This window comes from Photinus pyralis, unplaced genomic scaffold, assembly GCF_008802855.1.
Source record: "Photinus pyralis isolate 1611_PpyrPB1 unplaced genomic scaffold, Ppyr1.3 Ppyr1.4_LG5, whole genome shotgun sequence".
Lineage (NCBI taxonomy): Eukaryota > Metazoa > Arthropoda > Insecta > Coleoptera > Lampyridae > Photinus > Photinus pyralis.
In genome coordinates this window covers 13,699,170-13,718,012 of record NW_022170596.1, presented here as the reverse complement: position 1 = coordinate 13,718,012, position 18,843 = coordinate 13,699,170, and the positions used below count along the sequence as shown (strand labels likewise).

The window sequence follows — 18,843 nt, the reverse complement described above, 5'->3', positions numbered from 1 at the left end:
CATGTCTAAAACTATGACAGATATAGCTGGTCCACAAATTTTAAATGCGTCGATTTCAGAATGAAATAGCGGATTTAGAAAAAGATAGAAGATGGCACTATTATATTTACAAAAACTAAGATGGCGCCAACTTCCGGGATGTACTGAAGGGACGCTATCTTGAATTCTTTCAATTCTATTATGGCTGTGAACTAGTTTTCAAGTTATTTCAGATGCAAGTTTAAAAACTTCTTTTAGTAAAAGGGTACGTGAATCTCCCAGTATTGGTAGTTTGAAATTCAGGGAGACTAAAGCGTCTGTGGGACTTGGAAACCACTAATGTTTCTCTTTCTGTTAAGATTTCTGAAAGTTGGTTATTGGGTATCTTAACTTTTTTTGCCGACTTCCTTATTAACGAGCTCCTACGATTACGATGAACTTTTGCAGGTGAATTCTTTATCAAATTTGTAGATCGAAGTTTCTGAATTGGCAATGTGGGCCGGTTGGCTATTGGTTAATAGGGAAGGCCTTCTCTCCGTTAGTTATGAACCGAATTGCAGGAAATTCAAACTGGGGATAACAATATAATAGGCGATGCCAAGCTATAGCCATACCTAGGAGTTCGTTTGCTATATTTGTTTAATTTATTTTATCTTGAATGTATTTTGAACCTCAGGGCGTTTAGGGTCTATTTTCGCTTTTCACGATTGCAAGTCGTAATGTTATCGGGTCTAAAATTTCTAAGGTTTATTAAAACCCCCCCAAGTTGCAGGAATCTATTAAGTACTTCTTTTCATCTACTTTACTTTGGGTGCCAGTATTTTCGGGGGCGAAGCACGTGTACGCATGTACTCTTCGCCCACTTCAATATTTTATCTTAAGTCTCGTTTCAATCTCAAGGTCCGTGGCATTTAGGGTTTTGGAGTGGATAAAACTTACTTGGGGTTCTAAGATTTCTACAGTTTCTGAAATTGTAGTCACTAAACTTTATAGACCATTGTAGTGAATATTCCTGAAATCCTGATATCCATCGAGGCGCCATAAAAGATTAGTCATGAGCGATAAGAAACGAAGGCGGATGTGACGCATTCTTTCCGAGAAATATGACTTGTTTGTCTTATAATATTCGAGAGTATTGGGAAGAGTTCGAGAAAGACCGGCGTTTGCTATATAACCAAAATCGAAATTTGCTGCAGGTAGCTCTAACATCGATGCGAAGTGAAGTATTAAGCTCCCGCTCATGTATTGCGAGTGTTATAAATTCATCCATTTCAAGACTGTTTTGCTTAAGGTATACCTATACATTGAGTCTCGGGGAGGCTAGGATTACTGTGGCTTCCAGTAGAATGATGGAACCCAGTGAAGCGTTTGTACCATTTACGATTTCCGAAAGCTCACGAGCCTTCTTCGCCCGATTTAATATTGTATCTTAAGTGCATGTTAACCTCAAGGGGTCTAAGGTCTGTGGTTTTTAGATTCTTTGGAATGAATGAATTCTATGGTTTTTGGGACGTTTTAGATTTATACCCCCCTCCCCCTTACAATCTTATTTTGGGTTGGTTTTTGTTGTCTCGGTTAAACATCTGTCTTTCTGTCATCTGAACTTTAGTATTTAAGTCCGTGCAGTTCTTCGTGCTCAGGGCACGAGTACGAAAGTATATTCCTTTGTTTAAAAAACACCAGTACATTTAGTAAATCGATAGAGTATCAGTTTTGTATGTGCAAATCCATACCTTAGGCTGAATGTAATTTGAAATTTTGTCTGGATCTATTCAAAGTTTTAATGAGGTCACGTGTGATTCTTTAACACAGCTGGAAGAAAGAGGTGTAAGAAGGGTATGGCGGTCGATTACAATGTAAGTAGCGTTTAGTATTTATTAGTAAACAATTAGCAAGGGACAAGGAAAGCCACAAGTGACATCGTTGATGCGACAGCAACTTGCGGTTAAACGCCTCCGACCAGTGGTTATCCGCTATTATAACGTAATCTTGTTACGGCTGTCGAGTTCCGGTAAACACAGAACGCGGGTCCGGTTAAGCGGCGGTCCACTACGGAAGCCGCCAACCCCATCCCCCCATTTCCTGAGACTACATTCCGTATCTTAACCCCACAGACACAGAGTATAAGGGTGGTTCCTTTAGTTATTCCGGCAAACTTTCTATACTTGTTATCTAATTAGTAGCTCGTGTTCCACAATACGATGTCTTAATAACTACTGGATTCAATTGGAATTCCGATAAGCTTCAGGAATTTCTCTATCTAAAGCCATTTACTGTTTGAATTTGTGCGGAGTGTTGTCCTCTTATCTTAAACTTTAACTGTTTTGGTGTATGAGTTGTAGACACTGAATTTATCTAAATTGTTCGCAGCTTGCGCACTAATAATATCATCTGCTCCCGCTGATAATCTACCATTCCATTCTATGTACTTCCATTTGGCCGTCATGTGTGAGCTTTAATCAAGCTTTCCCTTTTCTCATCTACTTACTCTCCGACGTTTCATGCTAAGGATGTGTAAAACTTCAACTCAACCTCAATTAGTAACTATTTCATGAAGTATTTATTTTATTATATTAAGTTATGTGCTTGTATTTAATGGTACTTACACGGTCACCAATCGATGCACATTTCTGTAAAATCTACATTTAAGGATTTTACGCCTTTTTTCTACTAAGCCATAACTTACTCGTCTATATGTGAACACTTGAGCAAAATGGCCTGTGGCCCGATCTGACAGATGGACCAAATGTATGTAGGTATTTGCCATTCTACAATTTATCATTCGATTTCTAGCGCACTGTACACGTGCGTCGATTATGCTTTAAAACAACCTTACTATGCACATCGATTGCAAATGAAATGTTTGAAAGTTTTAGTTTTACAGTCGAGAATTACTTGACAGATGTTTGATAAGGGGACTTTATCAAAGTAAAATTTAATTTATTTAGATAAGCGATAGCACATATGCATAGTTTGTAGATAGGGATAGCGACGGTCAAGACTGAAAAAGGTTTGCGCGCCGATGTGCGCTACGGTTCATTTGACTTAGCATACGTGATAGTCCGTTGCGTGTAAATTCAAATACGCATTTTTCCGGTAGTCAACCGGTGTTACGAAGTTTGTTTGTCAATTAATGAAGAAATGATACAGTAATAGTTCTCCGATTAGTGTCCAAAGTTAGTGTTCACGCATTTAATTACAGTTATAGAAGAGGTGTTTCGTCAATTTTAAGGTGTGTATCCGAGCTGCCATTTCAATATTGTCAATCGGCATAGATCCAGTGCTGGTGGTTTAAACTGCAGCGGTTCCCAAACTGTGGTACGCGTACCACCAAAACACGGCCAGTGGTACGAGCACTGGTGTAGACACGCCATTTTTTAGTGTCGCGAAAAAGGGAAATTTTATTGTGAAGGGAAACATTGAAAACTAAAGTGGCAACACTGTGCACGAGTCGCGCTCAGTATTTAGTTATTGAAAATAAAGTTTATAAGATGAGGGTTTGTTACAAGGTTAGGTTCGATAATTTTGAGTCAGCTAGGTAAGTGAGTGGTGTAATGAATGCATGTCATTTCACACAGCAACAATGCATCTGCATCTTATGTTTCGTAACAATACTTTTCCACATTTTTGACACATTCAGCCCTATGCAGTAAGTACATTGACATTAAGTCAAGCTTGAAATGACGTCATAAGATTGACATATGAAAGACATTTCAATAAATATGGCGGATTGGTATGCAGAATAGCACTGTACTCAATTTATTGAAATTTTCCTATTTCAATATATTGAAATCAGGTCAATTGACATATAGTTCGTATGCTCTAAGACAAATCCTTGAAGTATTCCTATCTCAACATTGAAAAAAGTCAATAATTATATAGTCTTGAAAAACTTTGCCCGTTAAGGAACTAAAATAAAGTCAAGAATATTTCGTAACTGAAATTTGTGTAGTATAGCAACTGTTGAGTTTTGTTTGAGCCAAATTAACTCAAAATATAATTAAACTTGCGTGGTTTTTACATCAATTAATCCTTTTCGTTAGTGAACTGTGACATCTGAGGTTGTGTAATCAAAATGGAACTAGTTTTTATTATTGACGTACTTGAAAACGAAATTGTCAGGTAAGACACAAGACTGAACTAATAAAGAACATGAAAATAATGCTTTTAACAGACGCCAATTGAATCTACAACGTCGACAATTGAGAGATCATAGTGATCCTTTAACTTTGCCTGAAATTACTTTGGTTTGTTTCGCATATCAAGGCAGCTAGCTCAATGGGTACTTGATCAAATTCTTCCACATATGAGGGATTCAGCACGCACAACAGCCATCCCTAAAGGTCTTAGGGTAAGTAACGTGTTGTCAAGTGCAATGCTAGTTTTTGTTTAACTTTAGTTTTTTGCTGCATTACACTTTTTAAGTCATGGATCATATCAAAGAGGGGTAGGTCAAGATTACCTGACAAGCATGCATCAAACTTCAGTAAGCAGATGTCTTACAGAAGTAACTGACATTTTAGTACAAGTATTAGGCCACCTCATAAAGTTCCCGGAAACTGAAGTGGAGAAAAACCAGGAAAAACAACGGTGAGTTGGGAATTAATTAATTGAAGTACAAGATTAGTAACATGTATACAACCAGCTGCATTTGAGATTGCCATATAGAACAATTTGAAAACATGAAACCATTGCAATCATGATGACCGCTTTTAGTGTTGCAATTGCTAATCTATAGGTACTTATTTATTTGCTTTGAAACAAGATATACCTTCTACATAATTAAATATCTATGTACCATAACTTGTTTCAGTTTTGTAGATAGTGGTGGATTTCCAGGAATAATTGGATGTATTGACTGTACACAAGTTGCTATCATAGCCCCAAAAACAGAAGACCCAGAAATGCCCGGTGTTGTATTTTACTGTCGAAAACAATACTATAGCTTAAATGTTCAAATGTAAGCAAAATAAATAGTTTCTTAGCAACCAATGTACTATCTACTGAATTTTTTGCAGATTTGTAATACAAAGTTAAAAATTTTAAACATAAACGCAAGATTTCCGGGATCTGTGCACGATTCTGCCATTTGGCAGACATCATTGGTCAGAAGGCACTTAGTGAACAACTTTAGAGGAAATGGTCGTCAAATGACATATCTGTTAGGTATGCACATTTTAATGTTGTTGTTTACTTCACCAGTTACATACATTATAGGAGACGCAGGGTACCCCTTAGAGCCTTGGCTGTTAACACCAATAGCTAATCCAGTTACTAATAGTGAAAGAGAATACAATCGCCGACATAAAACAATCCGAAATATCATAGAAAGAACAAATGGTCTATTAAAACAAAGATTTAGATGCCTTCTCAAACATCGAACCTTGCATTATGCTCCTGAGAGAGCAGCACAGATTATTTATGCTGCTGCTATCATGCACAATTTGTGTATTGACAGGAATGAATATTTAGGTGACATAAATGGTATGTTGTAACTGCATAAGTGTATTGTATAGTTATTTGTTAAAAATGTTCTTAGATAATTGTCATGAAGAAGAAAATAACAATGAAGTAAACAATAACAATCAAAATGCGGATGAAGAATTAGATCTTCCTGAAAGAAACGTTTTACACCAAGGCCGTATTGTAAGAAATAGAGTAGTAGAAAATTACTGTTTGTAAAAAAAAGTTAAGTTTTATTCTTGTATTTTTATAAAATTTACAATAGCATCATCCAGCGCTTGGAGACTGTTTTTTATAAGTAATAAACTATTAACTAGCTTTTTTGAATTGTCTTTAATAAGGTTACGCAAATCCATTGGTACCTCTAAAAAAAATAAAGTCATTTTATAAAAATTAATGAAGTCATACTTAAATGTCTTTTACGCTTGTAGAGCTTTCTCGCAACAATAGTTGGTGGAGCCCTTTTCAATTTTTTGCATTTTAAAAACCCAAGTTCTATAACTTTAGGGTGGCCGTATATTAATACTTTACTTAAAACTTCCAACAATCTTCTATCCAAATCATTTAAAATTTCAATAATTGGAACCCCACCTCCCGTGATCTCACGCTCCATGTAAATACGCCTTGCTTTGGCCTTCACCTTCGATTCCCATTCGCTGAAAATCTACCAAACTTGGAAAAGTTTCAAAAAAAAGATGATGCTTATGTACCTTTTTCCAATTTAAGGTCGACCGTTTCGGGCCATTTCTTATTGTATTGAGTTCCGAACATAGAGTCTCAAACGCTTCTTCATTATGATGTTTGCATTTTTTAAAATGAATGTACATTTCATATTGTTCAGATAAGGTCTTTTTTTTAATTGCTGTAAAAACATCAGACTTCATTTTGTAACCATTATATTATAAACATAATTCAACACATAAAACGTAAAAAAACTGAAATAACATTCTCATAAACATAATTGGTAGAGTATTTAATAATTTATAGCCAATGATTATGGTATGTTATAACTTGAAACTAGTTTCAGTGGTGTGAACAAATTTATATTAAATATCACACAACTGAACCTCAAAACATATTTACAAAATTAAGCCTATTTTGAAACTATTGCTGTCTAATTGAAATAGCAACAGCAATATTATTCAGTGCATCTGCCACCGAGTGTATAGCTGTTGCTATTTCACGTAGCCCTTCATTTGTCGAGGACAGATGATCATTTAATAATACTGAAAATAAAAAGTTTACTATATAAAGCTCTTCTTTATAAAGTTATGTATGCTGGATGATACTTACAATATGTTGATTTTGGTTTGGATTTTGATTTTGAAGTAACGGGAACATCATGTGAGCCTGTTTCTCTATCGGCGTCTTCGTCATTTACATTTACAGCATTATTTTCCTTTACATTCTCCTCCACAGTCTCCTCAGCAACTTCATCTTGAAGGGGTTCCTCTGATTTTCCTATAATTAAACTAATTTACTTGTTTGATAACAGTCCTTTGTATCATATGAAACCACACTTCAAGAAAAAAATGTATATCTGAGGCTTATACGATGCCACTTATGTATATTATATTTATGTTACTCAGGTTTACCTTGTGAAGGTCCATTTTATTTATTATTTAAAAACTTACCCTGCGGCTCCACTCCCAACTCTTCAACAGAGCTCATGCCGCTGCATAACACATTCAATCCAGCAATTTCGGCACATTTCTTTTCAATGGCATTTAAATCCTTACCATTCCTAATTTTTGATTTTATGTGCGATTTCATCTCCACGAATGCCTGTATAAATAAAAAAATTAGTGAATAAATCATCATAGTATTTGTATTCCAGTACCTTTTTCCAACCTTCAGGAGTTTTCTCCACTCCTCCTACAGAATTAAGAACTGCACCAATCCTGCTCCACTCTTCCTTTTTTTGATCAAGAGTACCCTTTCCCCACTTCAAACAACTAGATTCTCCAACCTGCTCCACTAGAAGCTGGTATTGCTCTTGTGTAGCCTTTTTGGGGGGCATCTACAAAACACACATGCTATATTACTGCATTTCATCAGCATTTATTTATTGAATTATGTTAATACATATACTTACTTCTGTTTAATTCTAATGCGAGCAGCAAAAAACCGATCACCAATTTTCGCGCAATCGATGTAAAGAAATGTAGGGTTAAATAAATTAAAATAACGTCAATAAGGTTAGGTTAAATGTATAATGAAGTTAGAAGTTGCAGAGAAAATGCGATGTTGCCAAATAAACGCTTGACTTAAATTTCAATCTTTATAAATTTCAATAACTTCAAGTCAAGTAGACATACAGCATACCGATTTTTTTCAAGATTGAAATAGAAAGTCAATTTTATTGAAATCATGCCAATGTTGACATGAAAGTCAATGTACTTACAGCATAAGGCTGATTGTCAAAATTTCCTACATATTTCCAAAATATTCTAATCATTTCTAATATTTACATAACAGTTTGGAAAACAATTTCCTCTGCATATCTAAAACGTTTTCAAACTTTTAAATACTTTTAAACGATTTTTGAGGCATTTTTGTTTTTTAGATTAAAAAAAATTTTTTTCGACATTTCTCGAAGCTTGTAGACCCCTGAAACATTTCTAATAGTTTGTAATCCGGCATTTTGAATCAAGAATTCCAAATATTAAAAAAAAATGGTAATTTTAATAATTTGAATATGTTCAAATATGGAAATTTCTGAAACCCATCTAACAATTCAATATTGAGCCAACTATAGCTTTTTCAATCCTTTATTTAACTACGATAATTAATTGCAAAATTGATTTTTAATAATCTACACCTACTTGATTAAAATATAAAAATCAATAATATTTCTATTATTTTGTGTATATGGTTAAAAAAATTTCAAAAACTTCAATTTTCTGTCGTAACTGTCATAGTTAGGAGAATAAATTTCCAATGAAATCGACGGTTTTCTTTTTTTTTAATAAAATCAAAATGGGTGCACTTATGCACAGTCGTACACGAGTAATTTCAAACCGAGGGAAATACTTCAAAAATTAAATCTACACAAAAAAAAGTTTCAGAAATATTCGGAAGTGTAAAGGAAATTTCAGAAAATATCGAAACTTGACAAAATTTCATAAAATGGAGAAATAAATCTAAAAGAATCACATTATTTTGTGTGAAACCTAATATATTCATAATTATTAAGTTCAGAAAAGTGAAACCAAATACATGAAATAAAAAAATTTTGAAAATTCCAAAAGGTTTTTCGGAAATTCTGAAATCAGATAACTTGGGAAAATTTAAAAAATCGAAGAGACAATAGGATGATTGAAGGAGATACCGCTACAAAACGATATGGCAACATTGGAAGCGCAACAGGTGGATTGCTATCATAGGTGCCGATTTAAATTTTTAACTCCTGTTGAATCGTACAGTGCGAGAACGAGGAGCAGTGATTGAATTCTCGAAATGTAATTTTTGGGATTCCACTTTTAATTTTTCTGAATTTTTTTAAAATTTAGTAAAGTTACTGATTCCTATTTCGATATTTCTGTGAGTGATTTCGATGCAATGGAACGTCATTTCATAATCTGCTCGAATATTTCAGAACTTTTTGGAATCCTCAAATTTCTTCGTATTTTTTGATATTTTTTAATTTTTGTATGTTGTATATTTAAATATTTTCATATACCTATGGTACTTATTAGTTCAGGTATGTATGAATCATCGTAGGAGTCTCCTATCCGGCACTGCAGTTTTGACTTACCCTGTATAGGGGTAGAGTAGGTAGCGATCCTACGTTGTGCTATTCTACGGTTTGTTCTTTTATGTCTTGGGTCATGAGACACCATCGAAAAGAGAATTGAGGAAAACTACTACTTTTGTGCGAGTCCGAAGAGATAAGAAGAATGAAATTTATGACGCGCGATGAGGAGTAAACCAAGATCAGATGTCAGGCAAAAAAGAACCAGTAAGAAAAAAACTGGCAAACAAATCAACTACTGCAACAAAATGCAAAAAGAGAAATACAAAATCAAGCTCAAATCTCAAATTGTACAGTGAATAATTCGAAAAAATGCAAGTAAACAGATAAATAAAATCAAAGGTCTACAGAACATTAAATGGGCATAGGGCAAAGGCACTAGCAAGTATTTAAGTAAAACTGGATTATCACAGATACAAACACACATCCTAAACAGAATTAAAAGTTAATTTAATGAGAGCCACCTCCCCTCCCACCTATATATTTAAACACCGTTTGGTAAGCACCGTCCCGCAGCCGGAACGAGATGAAAAAGAAACAGATACAGACGTAGAATCCAAACTTACATTTACACTTACAACTTACATTTTTTTTACTCCATGGAATAAATTTACATCGGGAAATACACATTATATTCGTCAAGTTAAGGAACGCTATATTGGTCCCGCTGTGAGATGTGTTGTCTAACCGTCTACATGTCTGGGAGATATTTTTGTAAACAACCTATTTGTAAAGAAACCCAAATTTCAGGCCACTAAGACAGACAGACAGAGTGTTCACAATACGCACGTCACACGGCCTTCTTGTACTATTAAATGCAGATTATTACTTTTGATGGTCGTTTGAGCGATTTATTATTAACGAATTTAAAAGTCCGTTAAATATTTTGTGCCACTTTTACTTTCAGTGTTCTGTATAATATATTTTTATATTTTTTTTGTACCAGTAGGATCTACAAATGAAAATTGTGATTTTAGAGAAAGGAAAGACGCACAATTTGGTAGTCACAGTAATAGCAAGAAAGGTTCTTGAAACGGAAGATCGAATTCTCCGAAAAAAATTCCTTCTAGTATTAATATCAAAACGAGCTTCTGCAGAAAACAACGGAGCCATAATTGTTAAATGAATATCAAACAAAGGTAGTAATTACAATTTGATGGTATCGAAAACCAGTATGTAATCAAACGTTATATCAAAGAGTCGTCGAAAATTAAAAAAAAATACCTTTTAACTTCGGGTCGCAACCTTGTGAGCTCATATGGGCGGGTTCTGCCTTTTCTGTAACAGACAACAACACAAACCAACAAGAGGGGTAGTGAATAGCGCGGCACATAAAATATTGCGTAAGCAATGCTAAAGTCTGACACTCGACAATCTGATATTAAACCGTAATTTATACTTAATGAGAATCAATAATTCAATTTACGTTGACTAACAAACAGCAAAATTTTGATTCGACCACGGATTGCTTGTATAAACGGTGTAGGTATATTAAAAAATTTTTTTTTCTCCAACCACCTGAATAAGACGCTATTTTGTGACAGTGTTCGGTACGTAAAATTGACGTTTTGCGGATTAATCGCTTTCACCATGGCAACTGTACAAAAAGTAGATACTTTTGGTCCTAGTACCAAAAAGAAATTGACCTTGAAAGTTGGCCAATTAAAAAATTACAATCACGGAGATATGTCACATTGACATCGTTTTACATTGCAGGTTGTAAGATATTTCTATACATACAAATCAAATATTTTTGCATATTCAATGCAAATAATGCTGTTACCTATACGTATGTACATGTATTGAAAATGATTTACGCTCGCTATTTTTATTTAAACCATGTGTAACGTAATTTACATATTCGATGAACGTAATTTTAATACGTACCTATACAACCCGCCGTCGCGCGTAACGCCATCTATTTCAGACCCCTTGCACTATTATCTGTCATTTTGAATTCAAAATTTGAAAAAGTTAATTGCAATTAATTTTAATTAAAAAATTGTACGGTAAGTTTTTTATTTCAATACAAAATATAACAATATTAATTGTGTATACAATAAAATGACTGAAACTGATAGCGACATGGATTGCACTCCGCCAGAGATTATAGAAACGGCAGAACATGCTACCTCAAGATTTGCTCCCTACAAAGTCGCGAGAGGTGAGAAGTAAGAACGAATAGGTTATAAGTTAACCTAAAAACTAGAGTGGCATGACACTTGAGGACAAGAAAGCAGAAGTTCTTATACTAGTAGTGAAACTGTGACTGAATCTAAATTCGAATATAATTTGAAGTAAAGGGGGTTGGAGAAAAAATTTTATGTTTTATTCGTACAAAAAAATGCGTTTTCGGGACTCGGAAGGTTGCTGGACTCCGCTAACGCGTCGTCCAGCAACTATCTTCCTCGTCCCGAAAACTGACATTTTTTGTACTAATGAAACAAATAACTATTTCTCTTAATGGTACTACACTGAATTGTGAGAAAGAGTTGTAACGGGATAAAAAGCAGCCAAAAATGATAAGATGAGACTTTGAATGAAAACTGAACTGAAATACAATTTTCTGTGTTCTTTAATGGAACCTCATTGAACTATTCTTGAAGAAGCAAAGAGAAAAATCATACATGATGTATCAAAAGCCGTTCAAACTATATATTTCTAGGGTCTGGATTTACGTTTCTCCATTGACGTGTACCTATACCCGAGACAAACAGACTACGCCAAAAGATTTGCACTAATCGATGGTGGTCGCTGAATTTTAATTGGAAAATTCCGAGCAATTTGCCACTCGATATCCAGTAAAAAGTTTAAGTAGGTACTTTATTACACCAATTACTAGATTCCCAGCAGAGTGTCAATAAAGTTCCTGTAGTAAAATATCTACCTACGCTATACACACCGCTTATAAGGGCGCTTGGTCATGCAACAAACGCGCGTCACGCACAGAATAAGACATCAGGTCTACGCTAATTAGACACACGTACTATGAATTGTTTATTTGTTAGAAACACGACCGACATGCAAATACGATTGTGGACAAAAAAGTGTTCCGCGTCATTCTTTCCCTTACCTCATTGTTCTACGCGCACGCATTAAAAACTCGTAAATTTACGCTAATCCCGAGAAGGGTTAATGGAAATTTTCACTTAAGCGGTAATCAATCAAGGACTCTTAGTTTTAAGCATTTTAAATTGAACTACAACGAACTCTTATAAAACAGCCCCGAAAGTCTGATTAAACTTAAGGCAACGAGAAAATCAATTACGGCTGTAATTAATTCCTCGTAACTACTACAAAAACTAATCTTATTGCAACGTACAAAACGTAATTAAATGTTTTGTTGATTATATAATGCATTGAAGAGGATTTCTGAATGTAGCTTGCAGACAACTATTAGAATTAACGTCGTAGTAATTATTTGTATTGTCTGCAACAAAAAACTCGTGCAAGTACTTATTAGTACCGAGATCGTGAGTGTAATCGAAATTTTTTTTTGTTGACGTCGTTCCCAATTTAGAAGTTTCAATCACCGCAAGCTGCACTTATAATCACTTGCATAATGTCGTAAAAATTGAAGGTGCTGGCAATAAGAGAGTTGAGTAACAATCAATTTTTCAGTGTTTAATTTGCAATCAAACCGTGATGTGACGTAACTTGTTTATTTAAAAAAAACAATACTAAATATTGACATTTCCTGGAAAATTCTATCATTCTTAAAGTTGATTTGAAATACGCCAAAAAAGCAATTTTGTTTATAGATCAAGCATGTGATGACTAAAAGTAGGTATCGCAGCGTCGTATCAAAGTGCAATATTTTTAACGTATTTAAAAATCAAACGGTGAGTATGTTATTTTTTATTATAAAATTCCCATTTAGGATTAGATTTGTCGATAAAAACAAATGCTTTTGCTTTTAAGACTGTGACTGTGTATCAATGAAGTTTTATACCAACTATTGTCATTCTCTCTTATCCCTTATCTAAATTGAAGGAGGGGAGGGCCATTGGCTACTGGAAGGTCTCTATGAAAGTAATTAATTTTTACCAACCATACTTCTCTTCCTTGATTCCTTATCGGGATCGGTTATAATTCCTTATATCTCACGAGCGGATTGTCGGGGGAGGGTACTCACAAAGGACGATTGGGACGTCTGGAAGAAGTATTTCTATTGCTGATGTTAAAACTTTAAGAGCGAATATTTCAAAAACGGTTTGTCGGGGGAGAGTACTCACAAAGGCAAAAGGAATTGTCTGGACGGGGCAATCGTGAGGTCGAAGCGAATATCTTGAAAACGAATTGTAGGAAAAGGGTACTTATAAAGTTTTGACTCTATCATCAGTAAGATCTTGGCGGGGGCATCCGCATTCCCTTTGTCTGAACCCCCTTCCGCGTCCCGCTCACCCGCAATTCGCATTGTGGTGGATTTTAGTAGACTTCCTCCACAAAATAGTAGCTACTCAATTTATGGGGCAGCTCGGGCTTCTATTGGCGACAGGAGAAAGAGAGACTGCAATTCGCGCTTTAACAAACTTTTGGGGGCCCAAAGTCGACTACTCCTCGACAACGCGCGCCTTGCAAAAGGTGGTTAACTTCGCCCCTAGGGAAAAAGCAAAATTCGGTCTCACCAATTTGAAAACAACCCAACCAAAACTGTAAAAGAAGATAGGAAAAAAAAATCAGCGCGTTAGTACCACACTCTCGGAGATGGCGCCCAGATGTCTCCGACTCCGCATCATGTAGCCCCGTCCCTAAAGTTGGTAATTACACTCCTGGTCTTCCTACAAGCGTTCCCCTTCGGACCAGCATTTGCTACCAGCCAGTCTGCCGGCCAAAGTGGGATTAAAAGCTATCTTTTTACAAATAAATTTGCAAACATTCTTTAAAAATGCAATGCTTATTTCGTTAATCACGTGCTAATGTTCTGATCTTTATCTAAAATTCATCTTTACCACATAATGGATTACTGGATACATTCTCATGTTCAAAATGTACACACACCTTTGAATGCGAAACCAAATTTTAATCCAATCAAAGGATTTGTGTCACATAATTAAATGCAAAATTCTCAATCAATGAAACAAAGTAATCCAAATCCTTTGTCTGGTTTCGATTCTTATCAATAAATGCAATACAAAATCTGTTTCATGTAAGTACTTCTACTGGGTCGATTCCTATAGGAATATTAAAATTACTAAAAATAACCGACCGCTACAATGCAAATCAAAAAAATTTAAAAACTTACAGTTATTGACGTGTTCTTCTGTTAACAATGATCTTATATCTCCTTGGAAAATGCCGCCTCCTTTAGAATTTAGAAATATGGAAACGTATCGCTCCGATGGCACTAATTTTTTTGCACCACCCTGGTAACGTAATCTTTGTGATCAATGCACGTTTAATGGAAGCAAAGTCCTAAAAAAAATCCAATCAAACCGGCTTCAATTTCGCAAGTAATATTCGAATTCGTGTTATGCCCAGGAATAAATTGCCAATGTTCCGATGTGTCGATATTAATTTTGCTCAATTTATTAACAAGGTTTTGTTCCAGGCAAATGTATCAATTAATTTCCGCTGCCGTAAATACCGCCCAAAATTTTGATTTATCGCACAGTGCCGTTGTGCAATGCCGTCACTCAATGTTCAGGAACTTGCTTTTAACCGGCGCGGCGATCCGAAAACAAACTTTGTTATGTATCTCTGTTTATTTAATCCGGTTGCTATTTGAAGAGCACTTCTGTGGCTCGAAAATGTTCTTTCGCGTAATTGTCTACCCCTCTTAAATTTCATTGTTCAGCCTTGTTACGAATTAGGGTAAAACTAATGTCTCAATGCAAAACTGAACTTGCAGGTAGCTTGTACTTTGTCACCAATCTGGTTAACGATGCGAATGAAAAAAAAATCGTATCTACATTTTTGTTTAGAATTAATTTTTCACGTAAAACAAAACTGGTAACAATTTATTGCCACTTGATAAATAAACGACAGGTTTAGTGCACCTAGAATGGTACGGGACCGCTCCCAAAATTTACTGCGAAATGATCGCAACTATGCGAAAATAAAATTCTAACACACAAATAATACGTGCTAGCTCTTTGAAAGTCTAATATCATCTGCTGAAATCTCCATTTACAACTCAAGACCTCTTTTCGCTTATCTCGTAATGCACACTTTTATTAAAAACGAACACGTTGTTATCGCATTTTATGTCCAGACATACTTTTGTTCGCGTTCGCTATGAAGCGGTATATGTGTAAGTTCAACAAAATACAAATTAAAATCCAAAATTCCGAAGCGGACCACCTGTTATAATATCCAAACTCGTCTTCACCTAACATTTCCAAAAATCCGCGGACACCTAAGAAAATCGAGTAGGCAAAAGTACTCCTGCGCTATCAATTTTTTTTTACAAACGTGTTCGATTTGCTTTTGTAAGTAGTAGCTTCTGATAAAATTTCGGAAAAATCCCGTGGTCAATGAAAAGACTGCTTTAGTACTTACAATCAATTTTTTTGAAGTGCTATTTCAATTTGATGGTCCATAAAGAAGAAAGTTAGGTGTGTGTGTTTTTGACCTGTGCATTTGATTCTTTTTTGTGATTGCATCTTCTGTTAAAGTTTCGGGAAATTCCGGTCACAAATAAGAAAGTTGACACTGAGCATGCGCAATCCATTTTTTTTTGACACGATATTAAAAATAGCTTTCGCTGAACAATTGATTTTTAGCATATTTGCAAAAAAATAAAAAAATGCACTGTTGACCAGTTTGTCCATCCAACCGTCCGTCCCTACGGCTGTGACCCTACTAGATTTTTATTTTAAGAGCTATTGTTCTACTTTTCGCTATTTGGTTCGTTCTGGTGTCGACGCTTGCACCAAGGAAGGAATTTTTCTGAAATTTTAACAGAAGATGCTTCGCATAAAAGAAAATTATGTCAGAAAATGGATTGGGCATACGCTGAGCCAAGGTCTTATCGCATTTCCACAAAAATAACCGACGAACACGCCCCTCCAGGTTCGTGAAGCAGTCCAATAGCATTTTCAACTGGTCCCAACAAATTAGTGAAACGGCCCAACATACTTTAGAACCGGTACCACTCCACATTGCTGTTGAATCGGGTGGAAAAGCTGTTGGACCGCCTCACGAACCTGTTGGATTAGTTGAAACTGTTGATGGACCGCTTCACGGACCCTTAGGGGGGGGGGGCGTGCTCGTCGCAGATTGGCTGTGACGTCACGACCTCGTCTCTGATTAGTGTGACGTCACTTCCTGGCTGCGCAAAGGGGCGGGGCCCGCATGCCCACTGACCGGATGTGCTAAAAAAACTACCAAAATGGACCTTAGAATTTCCCATAAGAAATCCATGGGGTTTTGGCAATTATTGCGCCAGAACCAACGTAGCCCTGTTACGAAAAAATCGAAAAATTCAAATCCTAATGCGCCTGTTACAAGTTTACAACATAATTAATGGTCAAAGTAATGACCATGATTGCTAACAGAGCCAATTTTTCTCGATCAAATTCGAGTTTAGCTCAAGCTTGGGTTTCCCCGGTCCAAAATAATTTTTCCTTGCTGCCAGCCTCGACATCATAACGAACTAAATATCCGTAGGTACAGACCACGGACGGACGGTCTCACGGACAAAGCCTTTTTTTGGAAATGCGCTAAAAATTAAACGAGGGAGATTTTTGGAGTAAGGTGAAATATACATTGGTTCTACATCAGGAAAGGAGATTCTTCGTGCAATTAAAAAATTCTTCAAATAGGGGTGTCGAGAGGGGGAAATTATTTGCGCAGGTATTTTGAAATTTTCAGAGATCTTACGTGCATTCAAAATTAAATTTCTCACCCACGAAGAAAAACTGCATTTTTAGTATTACTGTAGGTACCGATTAATCAGTCGGGTTTTACATATGCCGTTTCAAATCCAGCACAGTGGTAATGCAAACTTTAAAATAATTTATTTTAATTATTTTAAACATAGTATTACTTCACAAGTTTTTAGTTGCCACTAACAGAGTCCTTCATGTTTAATTTCATGGTTTACGAAGCGTGCTGCAATCACTTGTAGTAGCAAAAACAGCATAAACTTACTGCTTTAAGTGATGGAAAAATTACAGTCATCATCCTTGTAAATTGCCTCTGTAAATGCCGTTAATTTTTTACCACAGTCTATTGTTCTCCGTTAATTTTCTCGTTTACCAGAACGATCCGTTTAGAATTAGTAATTAATAATCTTTCGCGGCGTAATCTCGACAATTAGGGATATGTGAAATTTCGGGCGAGAGCTTCCGAGTTCATTTCCATAAAATTTATTCAAATACAAAACGATACAAATGTAATTTTCAATCCTTACCGTCGCTTTTGATGTTATACGTTACCTTTGTGGGGTACTTTTGGTTTTCACCTCCAAGTTCCGCTTTTAGAAGAAGAGAAACGCGAGCGACGGCTGCGGGAATTCGAATTGGATGTTTTCAGGTGTCCATCCGACGCGCTTCAAACGAGCAGATAAGTGAGGAGCAACTTCTGATAATATTAGCATATTTTCTGAATTTCACCGCAGATGTTACCTTTGTAGTTTTAGGTAGTCGTCTGTACATAAAACATTTCACTTCCCCATCTTACTAATGATATAAATAATTTTCGTTTTAAATTGTACGGGGAGAAATTTAATTTAATCTTAAACATGCAAACTAGTATTAAAATATGACTAATCTTTCGGATGAGGCGTAGACAATGGAATTAATTCCAATTATGCAAGCTGCAAGTTAATTTCTCTCGTACTTACGTAAGGAAATGAAATAATGCTAATTTAGAAATTCAGAATCGCTGCAGATTTATTTAGCATTTACATGCGTCTTTTATTTGGATTTCGTTTCGGTCCTTTTTCCCCGTAGAAAGTTGTACGATTTTGCAGTAAAGATAACGAAATGTCTGTTGTTATATTCTTACTTAACCCCACTTCAAGGACCGCTTAGTAACCTATTGGGGTGGAATCCCCTAAGCCCTCTGAAGTACCACAATTCACAAATTGCTTTCCGATATTAGTCTACCCTTCTCGGCCCGACAGTTAACATTGTGATCATCGGAATGTTTGGAAAATAAAACATTGGCGATTTTTATCTTATCAGATGATGCTTTCGTCGATTTCCGTGCGTTTTATTTGAAGTGCTTGAAAATGTTGAGGGTGATTTAGTGGCCAATAATTGTGTTTTGTGCCTTGATCGGATTATAAAATGTGTTAACAAATTCTAGATTTGGGGGTAAGTGACGATTTTTCAAACCGGTTCCCACGGCAAATTAGTAGAAAGGGTTGACTTAACACCTGGCAAGCGCATATTGTAATTTCTTAAAGAACAAAGTAAGTCCGGCACTTTTTTCCCAAGCTATGCAACACGTTATGCTAGCCTCCACTACAAATTGTATAAGCTCGCCCGAATTCCTTCTAATTTTATGGCTGAAGAACTCCCAACGATTAACGTTACAAAAAAATTTAATCAAGAGATCGCCGAGTAATTAAGCACATTAATCATACAAGCTGTTAGATCCTTATTAATTATTGTGCATTCGTCTTAATTAAGATTATCCCATTCAGATATTGTTATTAATTAGATGACGAAAATTCCAAGCCGTACTTTTAGGTATTG

At 35.7% G+C, this 18,843-nt stretch overlaps 1 protein-coding gene and 2 long non-coding RNA genes across 4 annotated transcripts; 2 read left to right on the top strand and 1 right to left on the bottom strand.

The window, feature by feature from the left end:
* The first annotated feature begins 3,599 nt into the window (after nt 1–3,599).
* LOC116171054 lies at nt 3,600–4,926 on the top strand. The gene is made up of 3 exons (XR_004145363.1): nt 3,600–4,330; nt 4,379–4,569; nt 4,793–4,926. It is a non-coding gene; the product is annotated as an uncharacterized LOC116171054 (long non-coding RNA).
* A 48-nt stretch (nt 4,927–4,974) lies between these two features.
* Nucleotides 4,975–5,724, top strand: LOC116171053. Its single transcript, XR_004145362.1, has 3 exons — nt 4,975–5,145; nt 5,197–5,463; nt 5,519–5,724. It is a non-coding gene; the product is annotated as an uncharacterized LOC116171053 (long non-coding RNA).
* A 272-nt stretch (nt 5,725–5,996) lies between these two features.
* LOC116171051 lies at nt 5,997–7,775 on the bottom strand. 2 transcript variants are annotated; one of them, XM_031487698.1, is made up of 6 exons: nt 7,538–7,774; nt 7,283–7,462; nt 7,077–7,227; nt 6,736–6,903; nt 6,153–6,304; nt 5,997–6,098 (listed from the first exon to the last, which is right to left on the bottom strand). In XM_031487698.1, exons 2-6 carry the CDS (start codon nt 7,460–7,462, stop codon nt 6,045–6,047), a joined length of 705 nt encoding a protein of 234 aa, XP_031343558.1. In that variant the 5' UTR covers nt 7,538–7,774; the 3' UTR covers nt 5,997–6,044. The 2 variants fall into 2 exon arrangements, with proteins under 2 accessions (XP_031343558.1, XP_031343559.1); XM_031487699.1 differs by lacking the exons at nt 5,997–6,098; nt 6,153–6,304 and adding an exon at nt 6,397–6,668 and having other exon boundaries at nt 7,538–7,775.
* Nucleotides 7,776–18,843: the final 11,068 nt, after the last annotated feature.

What these genes read in the sequence shown, in the direction of transcription:
- LOC116171051 (XM_031487698.1), bottom strand. Translation starts at nt 7,462, where the DNA reads ATGCCCCCCAAAAAGGCTACACAAGAGCAATACCAGCTTCTAGTGGAG. An exon ending in CTCCTGAAGGTTGGAAAAAG is followed by an intron (nt 7,228 to 7,282) that starts GTACTGGAATAC and finishes TTATTTATACAG; the next exon opens with GCATTCGTGGAGATGAAATC. An exon ending in CGACCTTAAATTGGAAAAAG is followed by an intron (nt 6,099 to 6,152) that starts GTACATAAGCAT and finishes GTAGATTTTCAG; the next exon opens with CGAATGGGAATCGAAGGTGA.